General features: G+C 46.2%; 1 protein-coding gene across 4 annotated transcripts in view; it reads left to right on the top strand.

Annotated features, from left to right (window-relative positions):
- Window positions 1-17,816, top strand: part of LOC119457470 (protein trachealess-like) — a 405,858-nt gene that overhangs the window by 360,016 nt on the left and 28,026 nt on the right. For all 4 annotated transcript variants that reach the window (XM_037719036.2, XM_037719037.2, XM_037719038.2 and 1 more), the window contains one exon: window positions 12,886-12,965. In XM_037719036.2, coding sequence (XP_037574964.1) covers window positions 12,886-12,965 — 80 coding nt within the window. The remainder of the gene's footprint in view (window positions 1-12,885; window positions 12,966-17,816) is intronic.

Raw genomic sequence — 17,816 nt, 5'->3', positions numbered from 1 at the left:
CTCTCCCAGCGCGTGGCAAAACAAAAGCGAGCCGACGACGCGAGCGCCGGGTGGCTATTTGTTAAGACAGCGAGTGCGGGAGCCCGTAAAAAGAGCCGAATGGGCGGAACGTGACTTAGAACTAGGCTCGCGACACTGCCCGTCCCTCTCTCCTCCAAACTCGCCCTCTTGTTCCGTTCCTGTCCTCTCGGTGGTCTCGCCTGTCCGCTCCTTTTCTCGCGTTTTGCCCGCGCTGGTCTATTTCTTGCCCTCGTCCTCCCTCTTTCGTTGATCACGTTGCTGGCCGCGTCGTCCTTTCCGAAGCGGCCTGGCAGCCAGCTGAGCTTATTCTGCAAGCGCACCACATTCGTTCGCGAAGTTAACGACGATCCTGGTGAAGTTTGCTTCGCCTGCATAAGGCTGCGCATGTGGCGGTGCACGCTTTACAAGAGAAAAGCGTGGGGAATTTTGCAGGACGTAAAGACGCAGTTCAAAGTTGACTAGCATGAACGAGGAAGCGCACACGAACAAGTACAAACCTTCAAGTGGCAGTGGCAGTTGCAGTTGAAATTTTGCGCAAACCAGTGTCTGTTCCTTCTGTCACTCTCGTTTGTGATGCGTTGCTTGAACCAAATAGCTCAGCAACAAGAGGAACCTTTAGCTCGGGCCAAACTCCGATGCCGCCTATTCAACTACAGATAAAATACAAACATGCTTTTCTGAGATAACCCCTGTGCCTATTTCAATTAAAGTTGTTGCACTTGAGAGAGAAAGTCATATTCTAGTGACTTCTGGAAGCGAAATCTTGATTTAGGGCCTGAATTATTTTACAAAAATTGCCGGGAATTGCTGAGATTGAAAAAAATATATATAGAAGTACGAAGTTTACAAATCCCTAACTGGGCACCTAAACTAGATATCACATTCTGTAAGGAGAGCATTCAAAGCGGACAAATTTGGTATCTTGCATGAATTTGTTACAATGTTTAAAGGTGTTTCGCAAAAGTCTTACTCACATATCAGCGCTATTGTTAGGAGCTATGTATAACACGTCAGTGGTGTGCGCGTTAGATGTATGTTACAGAATTGTGCCATCATTTTTCGTTACTGAGTTACAGATTTAACTTTTGGTTTGAAATGCAACAAATGTCATCAAATTTGGGGTAGTGGTTGCCGAGAAAAACAATTTCTCCTTTCCCTTGTATTAAGATAGGAGCCCCAGAACTAGAGCTTCCTCTTACTGAGAATTCTTGTACATGAGGCGTTGGCGGCCATAGAAAATAGTTTTTATAAAAGAAGACGAGGGAACTGGTATATGCAAAGTGTGGAGGCATGGGTACTTCTGAAGAGCCTCGTAACGGTGGGCTGAATTACTTTGAACCCGTCTTTTGTCGCTTCTGGCGATGAATTCAATAGGCTGCGTAGTGGCGTGGGGCTGCTACCTCGAAGAGCCACTCCGTCCCCGAAGAAACCTTCTGCGGCGCATGCCATATGGCAGCCATTTTGAGCAGTAACGCAGAACGTCCTGTCTACACCCCAGCCCCCCTTAACTTCTATCCCTTTAACGTTTTTAGTTTCCTTGCCCTTCGCCTCTTGTACCTCAGCTAGAGAATAAGTACAAAGGCTTGCCTTGGCGTGTCAGGTTCACATCAACACTCGACCTGCCAGCGCGTTCGCTCCTATTTTTCGGGAGAAATTGAATTTGGGCCCACTCGAAGCCACGCTGCCCTGCTTCGCTCTTTCAATATTTCTCTTTTGCTTGTTTCTTGCGTCATTTCTTTTTGTCTACCACCTTGTTCTACTTTCTTTCCTAACTTTCCTTCTCGACTCCCTGCTGACGATGCGTTTCGGTGACGTGACGTTGTTTGTGGCAGCGCGCTGCGTGGCGGCATTCCAGCACGCCTATGTTGATCAAGGCGACAGGCAGGCGGTTCGGTTTTGGCTCCAGGGGACGCGAGGGCCTCTTGTACGCTTTCTCCTCCCATCGCTCGTATTTGCTTTCGCTCTGATTACCGTCCCACTCTTCTATTTTACTATCGCCCTCTCTTCTTCGGTCGTATCACCTCTCTTCTTTCTTTGGGTGCGTTGTCCATGCCCATGGCTTGTGGAAGAACCGCATTGTGCCTTCGGCGTTGGCGCATCCCCCAGATCTTCAGGCAGTGTGGGAGACCTTGATGTCGTTATAGACACCGGCGTCCTTCTCGGTCTTTTATTCACTGAAGAGCTGCGCTAGTCTCCTTATTTGGCGCTTCTTTCTTTTTTCTTTTGTCTGGTGAAATTATTGGCCCGCTATGCGTCTATTTTTACTGTCACCCCAGAAAGTCCGTCTAAACTGAAGTGTTCTCTAGTTTCGTGATGCTGTTTTATATTATTTTCTTCTCTCTTTATCTACTGCCTTCGTCTGGGCTTTGCTAGTGACCCCTCCTTGCTTTTATTTTTATCTAGGCACAACGTTGACGTTGGGCCTAAGTGCACCATGTGGTAGCGTTTTTGTTCCATCTAGTAGGTATTTGTTCTAATCACTTTGCCTATGAACGCAGTCGACCGCATTTATAGTTTTTTTTTTTTTTACTTTTTTTTTATGGCGGAGGTTTTGAGTTAGATGACATCTCCCAAAATAGAGCGTTCGCGACAAGAGAGCACTTGCACCGTGTGATTTTCTTGGTTAGTCTGCGCCTACGAAAATGTTTGCCACAAAAAAACATGGCAAATGGCGAATTGGCACACACACATACACACAAACGGGCGCACACACGCACGCACGCACGCACGCACAACACACAAACACACACACACACACACACACACACACACACACACACACACACACACACACACACACACACACACACACACACACACACACACACACACTTTAAAACATTATTAGTTCTGTCGATTCTTTTCTGTGTCTCAATTTTCCTGCGCCTAACCCTGCAGCTTTAATAGATCTGTTTGCAATAGTACTGTGTTCGTCGTGTCTTTTTTGCATTTTGTGTAGAAATGTTACGAGCATGCAAGTATACCTAGGAAATTAAGTTTCAACCTCAAAGAAACGGCGAGGCCTTCTTTGTGAGGAAGCTGTATAGACTTCTTTTTTGGCTACGGGCTATGTTCAACCGGAATGACATGTCTGCATTTTTTAAACTTGTTCCATCCTGGAGACTTTTTCAAAAGTCATGTGGTTAATCAATGTTGCGTGAAGTTACAAAGCAAAACTGGTACGTCCACCACGAGATCAGTGCTCTTGGCCGTTGGCCATTTCGGCAACAGCCGAGACGACCGTTGGCGTTTCGGCAACTCTATAGAGTAACTTACGATATACTGATCACTTTAATATAGGGTACGTGCTTGCCAACGAGTAGCAAGTCCTTTAAGAGGACAGGAATTGACCACCGTCCCATTTTCCGTCGAGTCAACGAACAGATACAAAAGACATGTACACTAATGCTTCGAAACTCGTTGCTACGAGAACTCAGCAACAGTTCACAACCCTTCCTAGATTCATTTTGTGTTCACAATTTCACATTGGACGTTTCTCACAAGTATCCATAGTTAAGTACACTTTCACCTGTGCGTGTTCTCATCCTGTTACGGCGATCAGAAATAAGCGCTCTGTCGCGTCGCTATCTCTTCACCGCGGCAGATCATAGGCTCGGCTCGGACAGACGCGAAATAGTCTTGACCGCACGATGAAACGGGCCACTCCTTATTTATTTTTTTCTCCCTCGTGGCTGCTTAGCGTGACAGGCGAAGCGACACGGTAGCTCTCTGGTGTTGTGGAGGTAATCCCCTGCGACGATAAAAAGAAGCCCACGCCGGGCGTTAGGTTTAGGCGGTGTCCAAACATTGCCGGCCACTGCGGGAGGATTTTTCGTCGCCGCGATGTTGTTCACCAGGGAGACGCGTGATCTGCGAGTAAGGAGGACGGGGTTGGAGGGACGACCGGGAGTGAAAGTGAACAAGGGAAAGAAAGAAAGAAAGAAAGAAAGAAAGAAAGAAAGAAAGAAAGAAAGAAAGAAAGAAAGAAAGAAAGAAAGAAAGAAAGAAAGAAAGGAAAGGAAAGCGAGGGAGAGGCACTTGACCGGCCATCGAGCCTCTTCTGCCACCGCCGCCGCTGACTCGCTTTAATTGGGAACCGATTCCCCCGAGAGTCAGGGCTGGCGGCTGCCGGCCAGCGGGTCGGCTGGCCCGCGTTGCGCTCGGGCACTGCAGCAGAGCGCAACGCGTCCCGTGAGTTGTGCGCCGTGCCGGACACATGTGGCAAAAAGAAGGGAAACGAAATGACTGAAAGGTCGCGTGGCCAGCACATACTGCTGATCGAAACAGGCTAGAGATAGAGAGAGAATCAGGCCTTCAAAAAAGAAGAAGAAAGAATAACCATAATGTCCCTTGGCTTGTATTAGATGTGTCGCCGAGGAAAACAGACGAGATGAGAAGTAAAAAGGATAATAAAATGAAGTTGGTTGAGCTGTTACAAGCTGAAAACGAAATGCGTGGTCGGCTTAGTAAGAAGACAAAAAAGAAAAATGAAAAAAAAAATGAAGAGCACGTGGGCGTAGAAGCGTAGTAGCGAAGCTGGCGTGAACTGTCGGTAGGCGCGGCGCGGTGACCGCAACGCCCATAATACGGTCGCAGCGACGCATCCTGGAACCAGCGGCAGTAAACGTACAGTACTCTGCTGCCGGCCTCCCAGCTCTTTGATCTTCGCTGGTGTCTGGCCATTTCGTTGGACCGTCCCTCTCTATGGGTTGTCTGGTTAATCGTTTTTTTTTTCTTTGTTTCCCTTTATCGCCGTGCTCGCTTATCTCGGATTCATTTTATACCGCTCTTTCATTTTTTTTATTCTCCCGTCGCTCATTCGATTCAGTCGCCGCCGTCTGGTCGGCGATCGCGCGTCGTTGCCGTTGCGACGTTGAGTGTGGGCGTGAGCGCTGGAGCGAAGTGCGACCGCTACTGGACGTGCCTGGAGGATAACAGCCGTGCAGCCACGCCCTTTTGTTTGTTGTTGTCATTGTATTATTTTGTTCTTTTGTTTCGCATTTCTTTCTTTCTTTTTTGTTCCCCGTGTTCGGGGACTCGGCGGGTGGCAGCTTTCTAACATGTTCCAAGCCGTGACCGCGCGCACGCAGAGCAACAAAGCGCTGTGTTTGTTGTCCTCCGCTTTCGCGCGGGGACGCGCCGAAAGTGTTCGTGCTGGGTCCCGGTGATTGCTGTGTTTTGATCGCACTAAGTGATCTCTGATAAGACAGTGCACAACATTCAGCCTATGGGAGTGGCCAGTAGCTGCTACCGCCGCTGGGTTTGGGAAGCAAACAGATTCACGGATTTTTAGAAGCCAAACACGTGTCTGGAACTTTTATTATATATATCACGGTCTTATGTGCTAAAACCACTATCTGATTATTAGGCACGCCGTAAGGGGGAGTCCGGATTAATTTTTATACCACGTGGGAATCTTTAATGTGCACCCGAATCAAGTACACGAGCGCTTTTGCATTTCGCCCCCGTTGAAATGTGGCTGCAGCTGCCCAGATTACTTGTCTAGAGCTTTTGTTCCGCAGGTAAGGTACTCACGGTCGCAAACGGGACTTTGGCGCCGCCGGGTGACATATGGCTCGTATATAAGTGGCCACCGTTCGGATTCATGACGCGTCAAACAGTGACATACTATTCGACTGTTTGACGGTAACCATGGGTTAAACAATGGCAGACATACCAACATAGCACGTATGGTGATATGGTTACTCGTAGTGTACGAGGTGCTGGTCGAAATTTTTGTGCGCTCCTAATGGAAATGTTAAAAATAGATTTGTGAAGCAAATAATGATGACACAGTCTGGCTACGGAATTCAAGGGGACCAAATAAAATGTATCCACGGTTAACACTTAATTATTTGCTCATTGTTATGTGAAGGTTGATGAGTGGCTTGGACGGCCCTCCACCGTACTACACAGGCTACACCGGTTTAAAGGAGGAATGAATAAGGAATTACCACATATCTGTGCAAGCAAGTAGCATACTGCACATATTGGTGAAGCTATAATAGGGCAAATAAAACGATCACGAGGAATCCAACGCTGGACACCTCGAGTGCTACGTATCAACGTCGTGGTATCAACAAAGGATCAACCAACTAGCCCAAGGTATATACTGCACATCTTAGACAACAAATCGCATCTCCAATTTGCGTTCCGTCTTGCTTTGACTTCTTTGCGATCCCTTTATTAATAAAAGCAGTCACTAATATCATGGCACCGACGTCGAGGTATAGGCTACTGACAATGCCCAGGCACCGTGTCGGATGGATGCTATGAGCGCCCCCTTTGAAACGGGGTGGTGGGTTGCGCCACCAAGCTTTTGTTCTTATATTGCCTAATGCCCTAACTATATTTCTGAGAAAACACACAGACACAAAGAATTCCCAACACAAAACGTTTTGAACCATTACTGGGAACTCTGTTTTTGTTTGCCTCCGTTCTTTGTGGTCTCCCTACTTTTCTGTCACCATACCTCTAATCGCCTCTTACTAATCTCTATTGCGAACATGTTTACTTTCCCCCTGCTATCCCTGAATCCAAGCGCTTCAAGGAGTCCAGAGTATCCTAATCTGGCAGCTGGGTAGATTGTCCGAAGCAGGAACAATGAACGCCTTGCGCGTCAGGTTGAGTCAACACTGGCACGGACGTACCTGTCTGCCCGCGTTGTGGTAGCCTCAAAAGTGCGCGCGCGCTCTCTTTTAGAGCAACAGCAATGGCACGAATTTTGTTTTGTATCCTCAAGCCAATATAAATATTAATCGCTTCCACCTATGCGAAATATTTTTTCAGGGCGTGAAAGTCACCGGCGCCTCTGTGCTGGAGTAGCGACATTCCCAGTGGTGCACCTGAAGTGTTTCTCCGGAAGTCACCAGGCCCTGTATGATGTTACGCTTTGACACAGCAGTTCAGTAGAGTCTGCGAGCACAACGCCGCTCGCTTTCGTGGCGCTGCACTGATGCTCTTGCGAGCCCTCAATTATCGCTCACTTTTTGTGCTCAAATTGATCCGCCGCTCCTCGAGCTAATAATGCGCAGAGGTAATTCGAAATACGCTCATTATACTCAAGCCAATAAGATGTCGATTCATTTCTCTGGATTGTTGTTACTGCGGCCACACTTACATAAAAGAGAAATGCAAAACAGATGCCGGGCTGCACTAAGGTTTATTAACATGAATTCTGAGGATCTTTTGTACTACGGGCCTCACAGTGCACAATATATACTTCTGGCGCATTATTCAAAGTGTCTTCTGATAAAATCACATTGACTTTTTCTTAGAATAACAGATGTGTCACTAATGCATTTCGAGAAATTTAAGCAAAAGTGAATATGATTTGATTAGAAACTTTGAATGACGATCCACCATTGCTTCTGCGCATGCCAGAACGGGAATGTTGTACCTATGCGCGTGTCTTCGAGAATCGAAACAAGTTCTTAGTGGGCACTCGTACTGTCGACTTGCTTGTTTTCGTCATAATTCGCTGTCGTTTTTTTTCTTATTTACGTACCAATTTTAATGGCTACTGTGTGCAATTCTTTAGTTAATACCTTCAAATTTTTTATATGAATTGCAGAAGGGCGATTAAAAGAAAACAGCGAATTGATTTTACAACTCCGTAACACCGAACCAGAAGCAGCTATCACAGTTCTGGAAGCAGAATCTGTTAGTGCGTCTAAAACGAACTTATATAGTAGTTAATTTTATAGTTTAGTGGTCTTCCAAAACTTAAATTCACAACTTACTCGTTTAATTCAGAGCAGTATATAGTGCTTTCTGCTTTAGACATCCTAATATATTTTGAATGAGTGAGGAGCTAGGAGAGCCGAAGAGCACGATTTTTTGTTGCAACCTTTTTATGCAAACAGACAATGAATGCAGGAAAAGCGTCGGAAAAAATTAATTGTTATCTTATTTTAACTGAAATGTAAAAATAACAAAAAAAGGAGATGACGTACATTAGACGAAAATACAACTTGCGTCAAGTGGGAACCGTGCTCACATTTCCCGCGTTACACGTGCAGTACTTTACCATTTAATCTACCGTGGCGACCGCGCTCCCGATAACATGCTCGGGTATTTGTGTACCTGTACAAGATTAGCCCCGGTAGTGCTTGCTAGCGTTACTTACGGCCATGGCAGCGGATGCATACTGGCCACGTGACTGCTCCTAAGCTCGCATACTACGTGACGCCTCCAATTAAGATGTTCCGCATTCGCTACCATGGCGTGAGTAGCGCTGGCTAACAGTCCCATAGCTAATCTTCCGCACCTACATAAAACCCTGTAGAGTTGAGGGGAGGCCTGTTTGCTTTACATGGTCCTAACTATTTACAGGATTGTGATACATGTTCCCATTTATGATTGAGAGATGTTGCCAAATATGCGTTTGAATGTTTCTTGATTGTATTTGATTGAAACAGTTTCCCAAAGAAAAAAAATTATTCTGGCTTGCACTGGAGGCGCAATGCTAAAGAGACAGCGCAACTAATGGGCACCTATCTAGTCCTGGCTTTAGGGCTAGGCTAAGCACTACCAAGCCATCCCCAGCATTTTCCGGAATTTATTGAGTAATGATCGATTACCGATTAGCTATTGATTGGCTATCGTAAGGTATTGGCCACGTATTTGGGCTAGGATAAGCACCACTAAGTCATCCCCAGCATTTACCGGAATTTATTGATTATTGATCGATTATTAATTAGCTATTAATTGGTTATCGATTGACTATCGCAAGGTATTGGCCACATATTTGGGCTAGGCTAAGCACTACGAAGTCATCCCCAGCATTTTCCGGAATTTATTGATTATTGATCGATTATTAATTAGCTAGTGATTGGCTATCGCAAGGTATTGGCCGCGTATTTGGGCTAGGCTAAGCACTACCAAGTCATCCCCAGCATTTTCGGAATTGATTGGCTATCAATTTCCTATCGATGACTGACTAAGCTTCAGTAGTCCCAACAATGCTTAGCTAGATTAGCCAGGCTCAGCTTCGCTAGTTCACTGGGGTATGTGCCATTGTGCTTGACCATTTCTGCACTGCCGCCAGGATCGGCCCACATTTTTGGATTCAGCAGACACATTACGCCCGGCTTAAACAGCTCCGCTGTTTAAAAAAAAAATGAATGAAGTTCGACAGTCTTTACAGTTTAAATTCCTGTTTCAAAACGAATAACTTTCATTCAGGCTGGTGCCGTGCTTTTCTGATGAAATAATGTCTGCCTTTTACGTGTATCCGCATTTGTTGTAGTGAGAGGCAAAGCTTTGTTTTAAAGCGTCGGGCAGAGGCGGTGACTGCCTTCTGAGCCGAGCAGAGATTCGTCCCGGTGGCGCCACTCGCGATCGTCCTTCGAGCAATTAGAGCCTTTCCGTTAATGAACCCGCCCAATTATTTATAAATCCCTTCCACTGCTAGTCACGTGTGCGCAATTAGCTCGCAACTTCGACGTGTGCGCGCGCAGTACCGTCGCCCTGGCTGCCGACGAAGTGTTCCCTGGTCACCTCCTCGTCGGGTCACCAAACTCGAAGCCCAAAGTCGGGAGGGAGGCGCCCCCCTGGAGGAACGAGCCCTGCTGAATAAATGAAAGCCGTCTCCGTGAGATCGTGCTTGCGCGTCTGTGTGGCCGGAGAGCAAGCGGGGACCAAAGAGAGTGGCGTCGCGCGAAGTGGCCATCTGTGTAACGCTTAATTCGAGTCACTTCCCCACCCTTCCTCGTGTACTCGCGCTTTCGTCTCCGACGCCCCGTAATCAGGAGATATGTTATCCCTCGGCCAGGCCACGCCGCTAACAACTTGCAACTCGACGTGGCCCTGCAGGGCCTTTTCGTGATTCTATACTCGTATAGCATACTGGACTGCGGCGCCTTACGACTTGCGTGTACCTTGGTCGGAGAATATGGAATAACAGTGGATTTAATCAAAGATGGAGGAGATATCATGCTTGAAAAGCTTGCGGCCTCAGGCAATGCCTCACGACTTTAAGTGTACCAGAAAGCTGAAAGAACGCCAACAGTATACTCATCCATAAGAAGGGCGACGTTAAAGAATTGAAGAATTATAGGCCCATTAGCTTGATTTCAGTATTGTATAAGATATTCACCAAGATAATTTCCAATAGAATCAGGGCAACACTTGACTTCAGCCAACCAAGAGAACAGGCTGGCTTTAGGAAGGAAAATTCTACGATGGATCATATCCATGACATCAATCAGGTAATATAGAAATCTGCGGAGTACAATCAACCTCTCTATATGGCTTTCATAGATTATGAAAAAGCGTTTGATTCAGTAGAGATACCAGCAGTCATAGAGGCATTGCCTAATCAAGGAGTACAGGAGGCATACGTGAATATCTTAGCAAATATCTACAAGGATTCCACAGCTACCTTCGTTCTCCACAAGTAGAAAGTTACCTATCAAGAAAGGGGTCAGGTAAAGAGACACAATCTCTCCAATGCTATTCACTGCATGCTTAGAAGTATTCAAGCTCTTAGACTGGCAAGGCTTAGAAGTGAAGATCACCGGCGAATATCTCAGCAACCTTGGGTTTGCAGATAACATTGTCCTATTCAGCAACAATGGGCACGAATTACAGCAAATGATTGAGGACCTTAACCGAGAAAGTGTAAGAGTGGGGTTGAAGATTATTATGCAGAAGGACAAAGATAATGTCCAAAGATAAAGGACAATAGCCTGGCAAGGGAACAAGAATTCAGGATCGCCAGTCAGCCTCTAGAGTCTGTAAAGGAGTACGTTTATCTAGGTCGATTACTCACAGGGGACCCTGATCATGAGAAAGAAATTTACAGAAGAATAAAATTGAGTTGGAGCGCATACGGCAGGCATTGCCAAATCCTGACTGGGAGCTTAGCACTGTCGTTGAAAAGAAAAGTGTACAATCATTGCATTCTACCGGTGCTAACATATGGGGCAGAAACTTGGAGGTTAACAAAGAAGCTCGAGAACAAGTTAAGGACCGCACAAAGAGCGATGGAACGAAAAATGCTAGGCCTAACGTTAAGAGACGGGAAGAGAGCGGTGTGAATCGGAGAAAAAACGGGAATAGTCGATATTCTAGTTGACATTAAGCGGGAAAAATGGAGCTGGGCAGGCCATGTAATGCATAGGATGGATAACTGGTGGACCATTAGATTTACAGAATGGATACCAAGAGAAGGGAAGCGCAGTCGAGGACGGCAAAAAACTAGGTGAGGTGATAAAGTTAGAAAATTTGCAGGAATCAGCTAGCGCAATGGGTAATTGGAGATCACAGGGTTCGTCTTGGCTTCGTCCTGCAGTGGACATATCTTGGCTTCGTCCTGCAGTGGACATAAATATATGATGATGATGATGATGATGATGATGATGATGATGGTGGTGGTGGTGGTGGTGGTGGTGGTGGTGGTGGTGGTGGTGGTGGTGGTGGTGGTGGTGGTGGTGGTGGTGGTGGTGGTGGTGGTGGTGGTCGAAGGTGTGCTGGTCTCGGCGGGGGAGAGGGAAATTTCTAGCCTTTAGTTAGCCTGTGAGTGATCCACTGAATGGGAAGGTGGGGAAAGGACGCAGTGAGTGAATGCATGAGTTGGGAGATAGTAAATGAATGAGAGGGAGTAACTGTACGTATAGTTACACTGTAAGGGCGTGAGTGAGTGAGGAGGAGGAGCAGGAGGAGGAGGTGGCGGCTGCGGTAAAAGAGAGAGAAGGACAGGGAAGTTAGCCAGTGTAAGCACCGGCTGGTTATTCTGTGCTGGGTAAAGGGGTAACGACTATATAAAGGGATTTTAGGAGAAATCTGTTGAGAAATAGAGAGAAAGAAAAGCACACACACTTACGCGATGAAACGCGGTATAATTAAAATTCTGAGTCGTTCGATAAAAGCACATGAGTGTGAGTTAGTGATTGAGCGAGTGGTGATTGAGTGGGTTGTGTTCGTGCGCGCGCATGCAGTTGTCGGGAGGCAAGATTCAAGAAAGCGTTAAAAGGGGAAGAAAAAAGATAGACGTTAAGTACCAACTACAATAAATATTTCGGCCGCCTGAGAAGCCTAGTTTCAGATGGTGTAGATGTACTGGAGAGTTAGACGGAATACTGTCTGGTCGGGCGAAATCACTGTTAGGGAAGAAGCAGGCCACTGACCATAAACTAAGAAAAATGACGTTTCGAGATCCGTATGGATCTCTTGTTCACAATGGCCAGGAGGCTACACAGAGTGTTTTACGTAGAAGGCCTTAATTGAAGAGTAGGCAGACGTTGTGGCCCCTTCCGGTGGCAGTTGCTAGCTCTGCTCCTCGCTTGCCCTTTCCTGTGTATATATTTTCAAATCAAATAATAATAATAATAATAATAATAATAATAATAATAATAATAATAATAATAATAATAATAATAATAATAATAATAATAATAATAATAATTGATGTTGCGAAGTACTTAACCGTGCAGAGTCTTGCGCGAGATTTACAGTTCACACTCACAGCAATAAATAGCCAAGTCTCTGTATCCAAGAAAATCAATGACTGTCATCCACAACGCCATACGTCCATTAGGTAAGAACGAATGGCGTCCTCACCTAACCTCGAATAAAATAACCATAGGGAAGTAAAACTTGCTTGCAATCGGCCAGTAAACGTGGTAATCAACCGGAAAATCGTATGCGCGATTTTTACTGTGGTAAAAAAAAAAACTGAATATCTGTAGATATGTGACATTAGGCTCCACAAAAAAAATGTATTGCTGACTGAAACTAGCCAACAAATACATTGTGAGGATTTCGGAACGCCGGTGGTCAAACGGACTTCCCTGTGCTTTCACAACGATGCTCTCACATCTTCTTCTTGCTAAACTCGCTGCTTTGCAAACTGTTTTTCAGGAGCTTCACTACGGGGACGATCCATAAACAACTTCGCAGTGGACATTTTCGAGCAGCACCAAGGCACACACATTCTACAGGTGAGTGCTTCTCGCAAAAAACCATGCATGCACGACTCACGTGTGTCTAAAACGCAGACGCTTTTTCTTTTTTTTTAATGCCAAGCATATCTTGGCGAACATTTGCTACTTTGACAATATCTATCTATCTAGCCGCCTACGTCTTTGTGCTCTCATTGTCATTTCGTTAACTTGCTATGTACCAAAATTGGCATACTATGACAAGAGTATATGACGAACATAAATGATATGTCATGACATGCGTGTCATGTAGGTCATGAAACAGCCGCCTACGTCTAGGTGCTCTCATGGTCGTTTCGTCAACTTGGTAGGTGTCAAAATTGGCATAGTATGACAGCAGTGTATGACGAATATAAATAATAGGTCATCACATAAATGTCATGACATGCGTGTCATGTATGTCATGACAATGACTCAGCGAAAAAAGATCAACACTCAAGAACAACTGGAATGGGTTCGGACGTGGGCACTAAGTGAAGGAAACGTTAAAGGATGACGGTGGAAATCAGTCATGAGCATGACTCAGCAAAAATGGCAATGACTCAACGAAAAAAAATATTAACACTCAAAAACCACTGGAATGGGTTCGGACGTGGGCACTAAGTGAAGGAAACACTAAAAGATGACGGTAGAAGTCATAGTCACGACCTTGACTCAGCAAAAATGAGAATGACTCAGCGAAAAAAAATATTAACACTCAAAAACCAATGGAATGGGTTCGGATGTGGTACCAAGTGAAGGAAAAGGCTAAAGGTTGATGGTCGAAGTCATAGTCATGAGCATGACTAAGGCTTTCGCCCTAAGGTCTCTTAGACGTACCTAAAGGGACTCCTGGGGACTCAAGACATGAATGTCATGACATGCGTGTCATGTAGGTCATGAAAGAGCCGCCTACGTCTTGGTGCTCTCATGGTCGTTTCGTTAACTTAATTGGTAGGTTAACTTGGTGTGTGTGTGTGTGTGTGTGTGTGTTTGAAAGAGAGAGAGAGCAGAGCGTGGCAAAGTCGCAGAGAGCTTGAAGGGTAGTGCCTGGCCAGCCGCCGGTACATCACCGATAACGGAAACGTCGCACGTTGCAATGATTTTTTTTTTTTTTTGAGCTATCCATGAGTGAAACTTCGCTTGAGAGTGTGAAACACGCTGGTATGGGTCTTGCGTTAAGTTTTCTGCACCAAAATAAGCATTTTGAGATACCAAGCTGAGCATACCAAAAAATATTACGTTGGGCGTTGTGGACTTAAGATGTGGCCAACCAGGCTGTTGTCTCTTCAGTCCTCTTGAAAAAAAAAAAAAAAGACACCGTCTTATCGACGAAATTCGGTGCGCTTTGCGTGTCTCTAACTTACATGTGGCAGGCAGCCTCCGGTTTTCGGGCAGGAGGCTTCGGCGGCGGTTTGCTTCGAGACGCGCTCAGGGTGTCGACGGCTTCCGAGCTTCTTTTTGAGTCGCTGCTGAATATTTGCCGAATATAAGAGACGGCGCCCATACGCATCTCCTATCCCCGCCCGTGCGAAACGTGACCTGAATCCCGCGAATCGTATATATACGAAACGCGCTGCGCCACATGGACTGAAACGAATCATTGTTGGAGAATTCGCACCGTCCGCGAAGGCGCTTTTGAAGTTCGAGAAACGGGGAAGGCTCTCGCTATGTCGCAGTGACGTAAGTATTTATTTGGCAGTGTTACATTTTTTCTGTGCTTTGGTGTTATAGTCTTCCGTTGTGCAAATGTTGTCGTCCTTTTATATTTACTTCAATTCTTTAATGTTCTTGTTCTCAGTTTGCGACTTTGTACATGCTTTCTGAATTTTTATATGTTCCTCCTGCTAAGGTCAAAGAAATGGCCTGTGGAACGTGTGAACAAACAAATAAAGAAACAGACAAACAAACAAACAAAAAGCAAGCGATCAACAAAAAAAAAGAAAAAATAACTTCCCTAAAATGGCTCCCTATCACAATGTATTCGTGTTTTTTTTTTCTCGTACGCATATACTGCTAGTCTAAATCTGGTTATGTGCATCTCCTTCGCTCTCTTTTTCGCTATCCTTGTCACTGGCTTTATTTGCATCCGTATCACAGTCTAAACATCCGTCTTACCAACTCTCAACCTGCGCACCTTTCTGCGATTTCATCTACCCTGTTCTTGTATCTCCATCCTATCTCTTGAAAAGCTGTTTCGCAGTCTGTATAGCTATTTATATTCACCCCACATATCTCTGTGTATCGATCCGCATATTTGTACCTATATCTCTCCTTCGCTAACTCCCACCCTTCTCCCCCTTTACGCTTCTCTCTCTATTTATTCCTCTCATTTGGCAGTACGTGTCGCCTTTCCTACATGTCTGCGCACGTCGTTATCTTATCGCTCAGCCGGTAGCCGCATCGGCACTTCGCGCGGGCCGGTGGGAGAGCGACGGAGCGAAATTTTGAATCCAAGGCTCGAGACAACCCGGCGCTCGTGGTTGTCGTTCCATAAAGGAGGAAGGGTGTGTCTTTTCCTGGGTTTATCAAACCTGCAGAGCTGTCTATTGCAACGCCTGGCGACGCCCAGGAACGCTATAGGGCAACACGGCAATCGCACTACATTGTTTGATATGGCAGGCGTAGAAAACGGGAGGGACGAAGAGGACAACACAAGCGCGCATGCGCAGAAGATTGTGTGTGTGTGTGTGTGTGTGTGTGTGTGTGTGTGTGTGTGTGTGTGTGTGTGTGTGTGTGTGTGTGTGTGTGTGTGTGTGTGTGTGTGTGTGTGTGTGTGTGTGTGTGTGTGTGTGTGTGTGTGTGTGTGTGTGTGTGTGTTGTCCATTTCGTTCCTCCTTATGTCCGCGTTCTCTGCGCCTAACTGTTTTCAAACCGCGTTTATTTACCAACTCGCACAGCTTTTCGTTGGTTTAGGCGCTTGCCAGATTGTCAGCGAGCCCTTCTCTGTGTATCCAGGGGGCTGAGCGGCAACCGGAGCTTCGGCTCCCTGTACGAAGCGGACATTCCGTCGTGCCAAAACGACAAAAAAAAATAATAAGGAAGAAACAATGAAACAGAGAAGTAAACGTGTAACACAAAGGGAAGAGAGTGTGTGCGAGCTAACTCTCACTCGTGTCGAGGAAGAATGCGCCTGCCGCTCCGTCGACTGACTTGCCCTGCCTTTTTTCTTCTCTGCCAGGCTTAGCTCTCCCGTCGTGACGAGCATACTGAGCAGCTTTCTTTTTTCGGGGATCTAGGGAGTCGTTCGTGTCGAGCATTCGCTGGCATCCACCAGGAGCCGCTGATGTCGATGCCGCAGCTAGGCGGGTGTATGAGAGGCGGCACGCAGGGAGATAGGTGCTCCCGCGCGTGCGCGCGCCGTGCCATCTTAATTCCGTTCAGCGAAGCAGAATTCGTACGATGCCTTTACGTCCATCTATTGGGCTGCGACGAGCGTACATGCTAAAGGTCTGCAGAAACAAGAAAAGCTTGGTTGTAGAAATCATATATTTGAATTTCTGAATATTTGTCGAGTGGTGCGCGATTACTCGGGTGCATGGGAGTGCCACGGTGTTGTAGCGCAGCTTTGACATAAGGAAACTGCGCTGGTCGAATAACCATATAAGGTGCTGCAAGCACAAGCTCAGGAAAAATAAAGCATTGCGCCAGCTTTTTATCTTACCTAATGGTACCTTCAGGCTTGCACAGAAACGAAACATAGCTCGAATTCGTGTAGGAATTACAGCGTCTTCGAAAAGGTGCATGTTATACATCATTACGTCGTCCTGCGCAATTCGCCCCTCTCTCCCAGTGTGTTTCACGACGCAAGCATGCTATCTTTTTGTTTCTGTTTATGGTGGTTCAATAGGGTCACTCTTTTCGCACTTACGAGCAACACACAAGCAGTGGCCCGGCCTCAGCTTACTGCCGTGTCCTGACAGTTGTTTGATCCACAGAGCTTCCCACAAACATTACGAGAAAAACCTCCCGCTCTGCGGTCATTCAGATACCATGGGAATTATGGGTAGCGCATAGATTTGTCTAATCTTCGCGCCTGTGGCTTCAGACGTTCCTGTGGAGGCTATTTATTACTCTTTTTCTCCTGCTAAATTTCCGAGCAGTCATAGTTTTCGTGAACACTGTGCACTCGGCCATATTTTTCTCTGCGCACATCCATAATCATTGCGAATTATTGCATTTAAACGCAATATTCGGCTCGTTACAAGATCGTTTACAGCCGTAATGATGACGTTTAGGCAAAAGCATGTCCATCATCATTCCCAAGCTGGCGGAACCGCCATACTTGTAACTCCAATAACGCCATAGTCGCAGCTGGCAACGTTTGTGGAAACTCTATGCTTTGAGCGTATTGTTGTGGTGTAGCGACGGTAAAAACTCTGAGACGTCCCCCCCCCCTCTCTCTCTCTCTTTCCCTCCCTCCCTCCCGCCAAGAAAAAAAAAGAAAGAGTAAGAAAAACGTTTAAATGACAGCGATAGCGACGAGGATGGTTGACGACTGACAAATCAAAATCTCTCGGCTCAAGTTGGTATGCGTCACCGTACATTCCAGAGAAATCGCTTGGCTTACGTAGATTCGTGATCGTACAGCACGATGCTCGTCGCCCGTACGATGTGGTTAGACTTGGGTGTCTCGTTATGGAAATGGCGACAACGTTTCTGAAATTTCGAGTACAGCAAGCGCGTCTTGCGCTGAGCGATAACGTGATCAAGAGGTAATAGAGAGTTTTAGAATAGGGGCCCCAAAAGTTTGGGGCCCCAAAGAGCTTTGCGGGTGTTAGCGTTGGGGCATGCAAGAGTGATGAGTTTTAGAATAGGGCTTTGCATTTGCGAATAACGTGTTGCGCTTGCAGCGCCACTACGGTGTCAAAG

The sequence above is a fragment of the Dermacentor silvarum genome, chromosome 7 (assembly GCF_013339745.2).
Source record: "Dermacentor silvarum isolate Dsil-2018 chromosome 7, BIME_Dsil_1.4, whole genome shotgun sequence".
Classification (NCBI taxonomy): domain Eukaryota; kingdom Metazoa; phylum Arthropoda; class Arachnida; order Ixodida; family Ixodidae; genus Dermacentor; species Dermacentor silvarum.
This window is presented reverse-complemented; position numbering and strand designations above follow the sequence as displayed.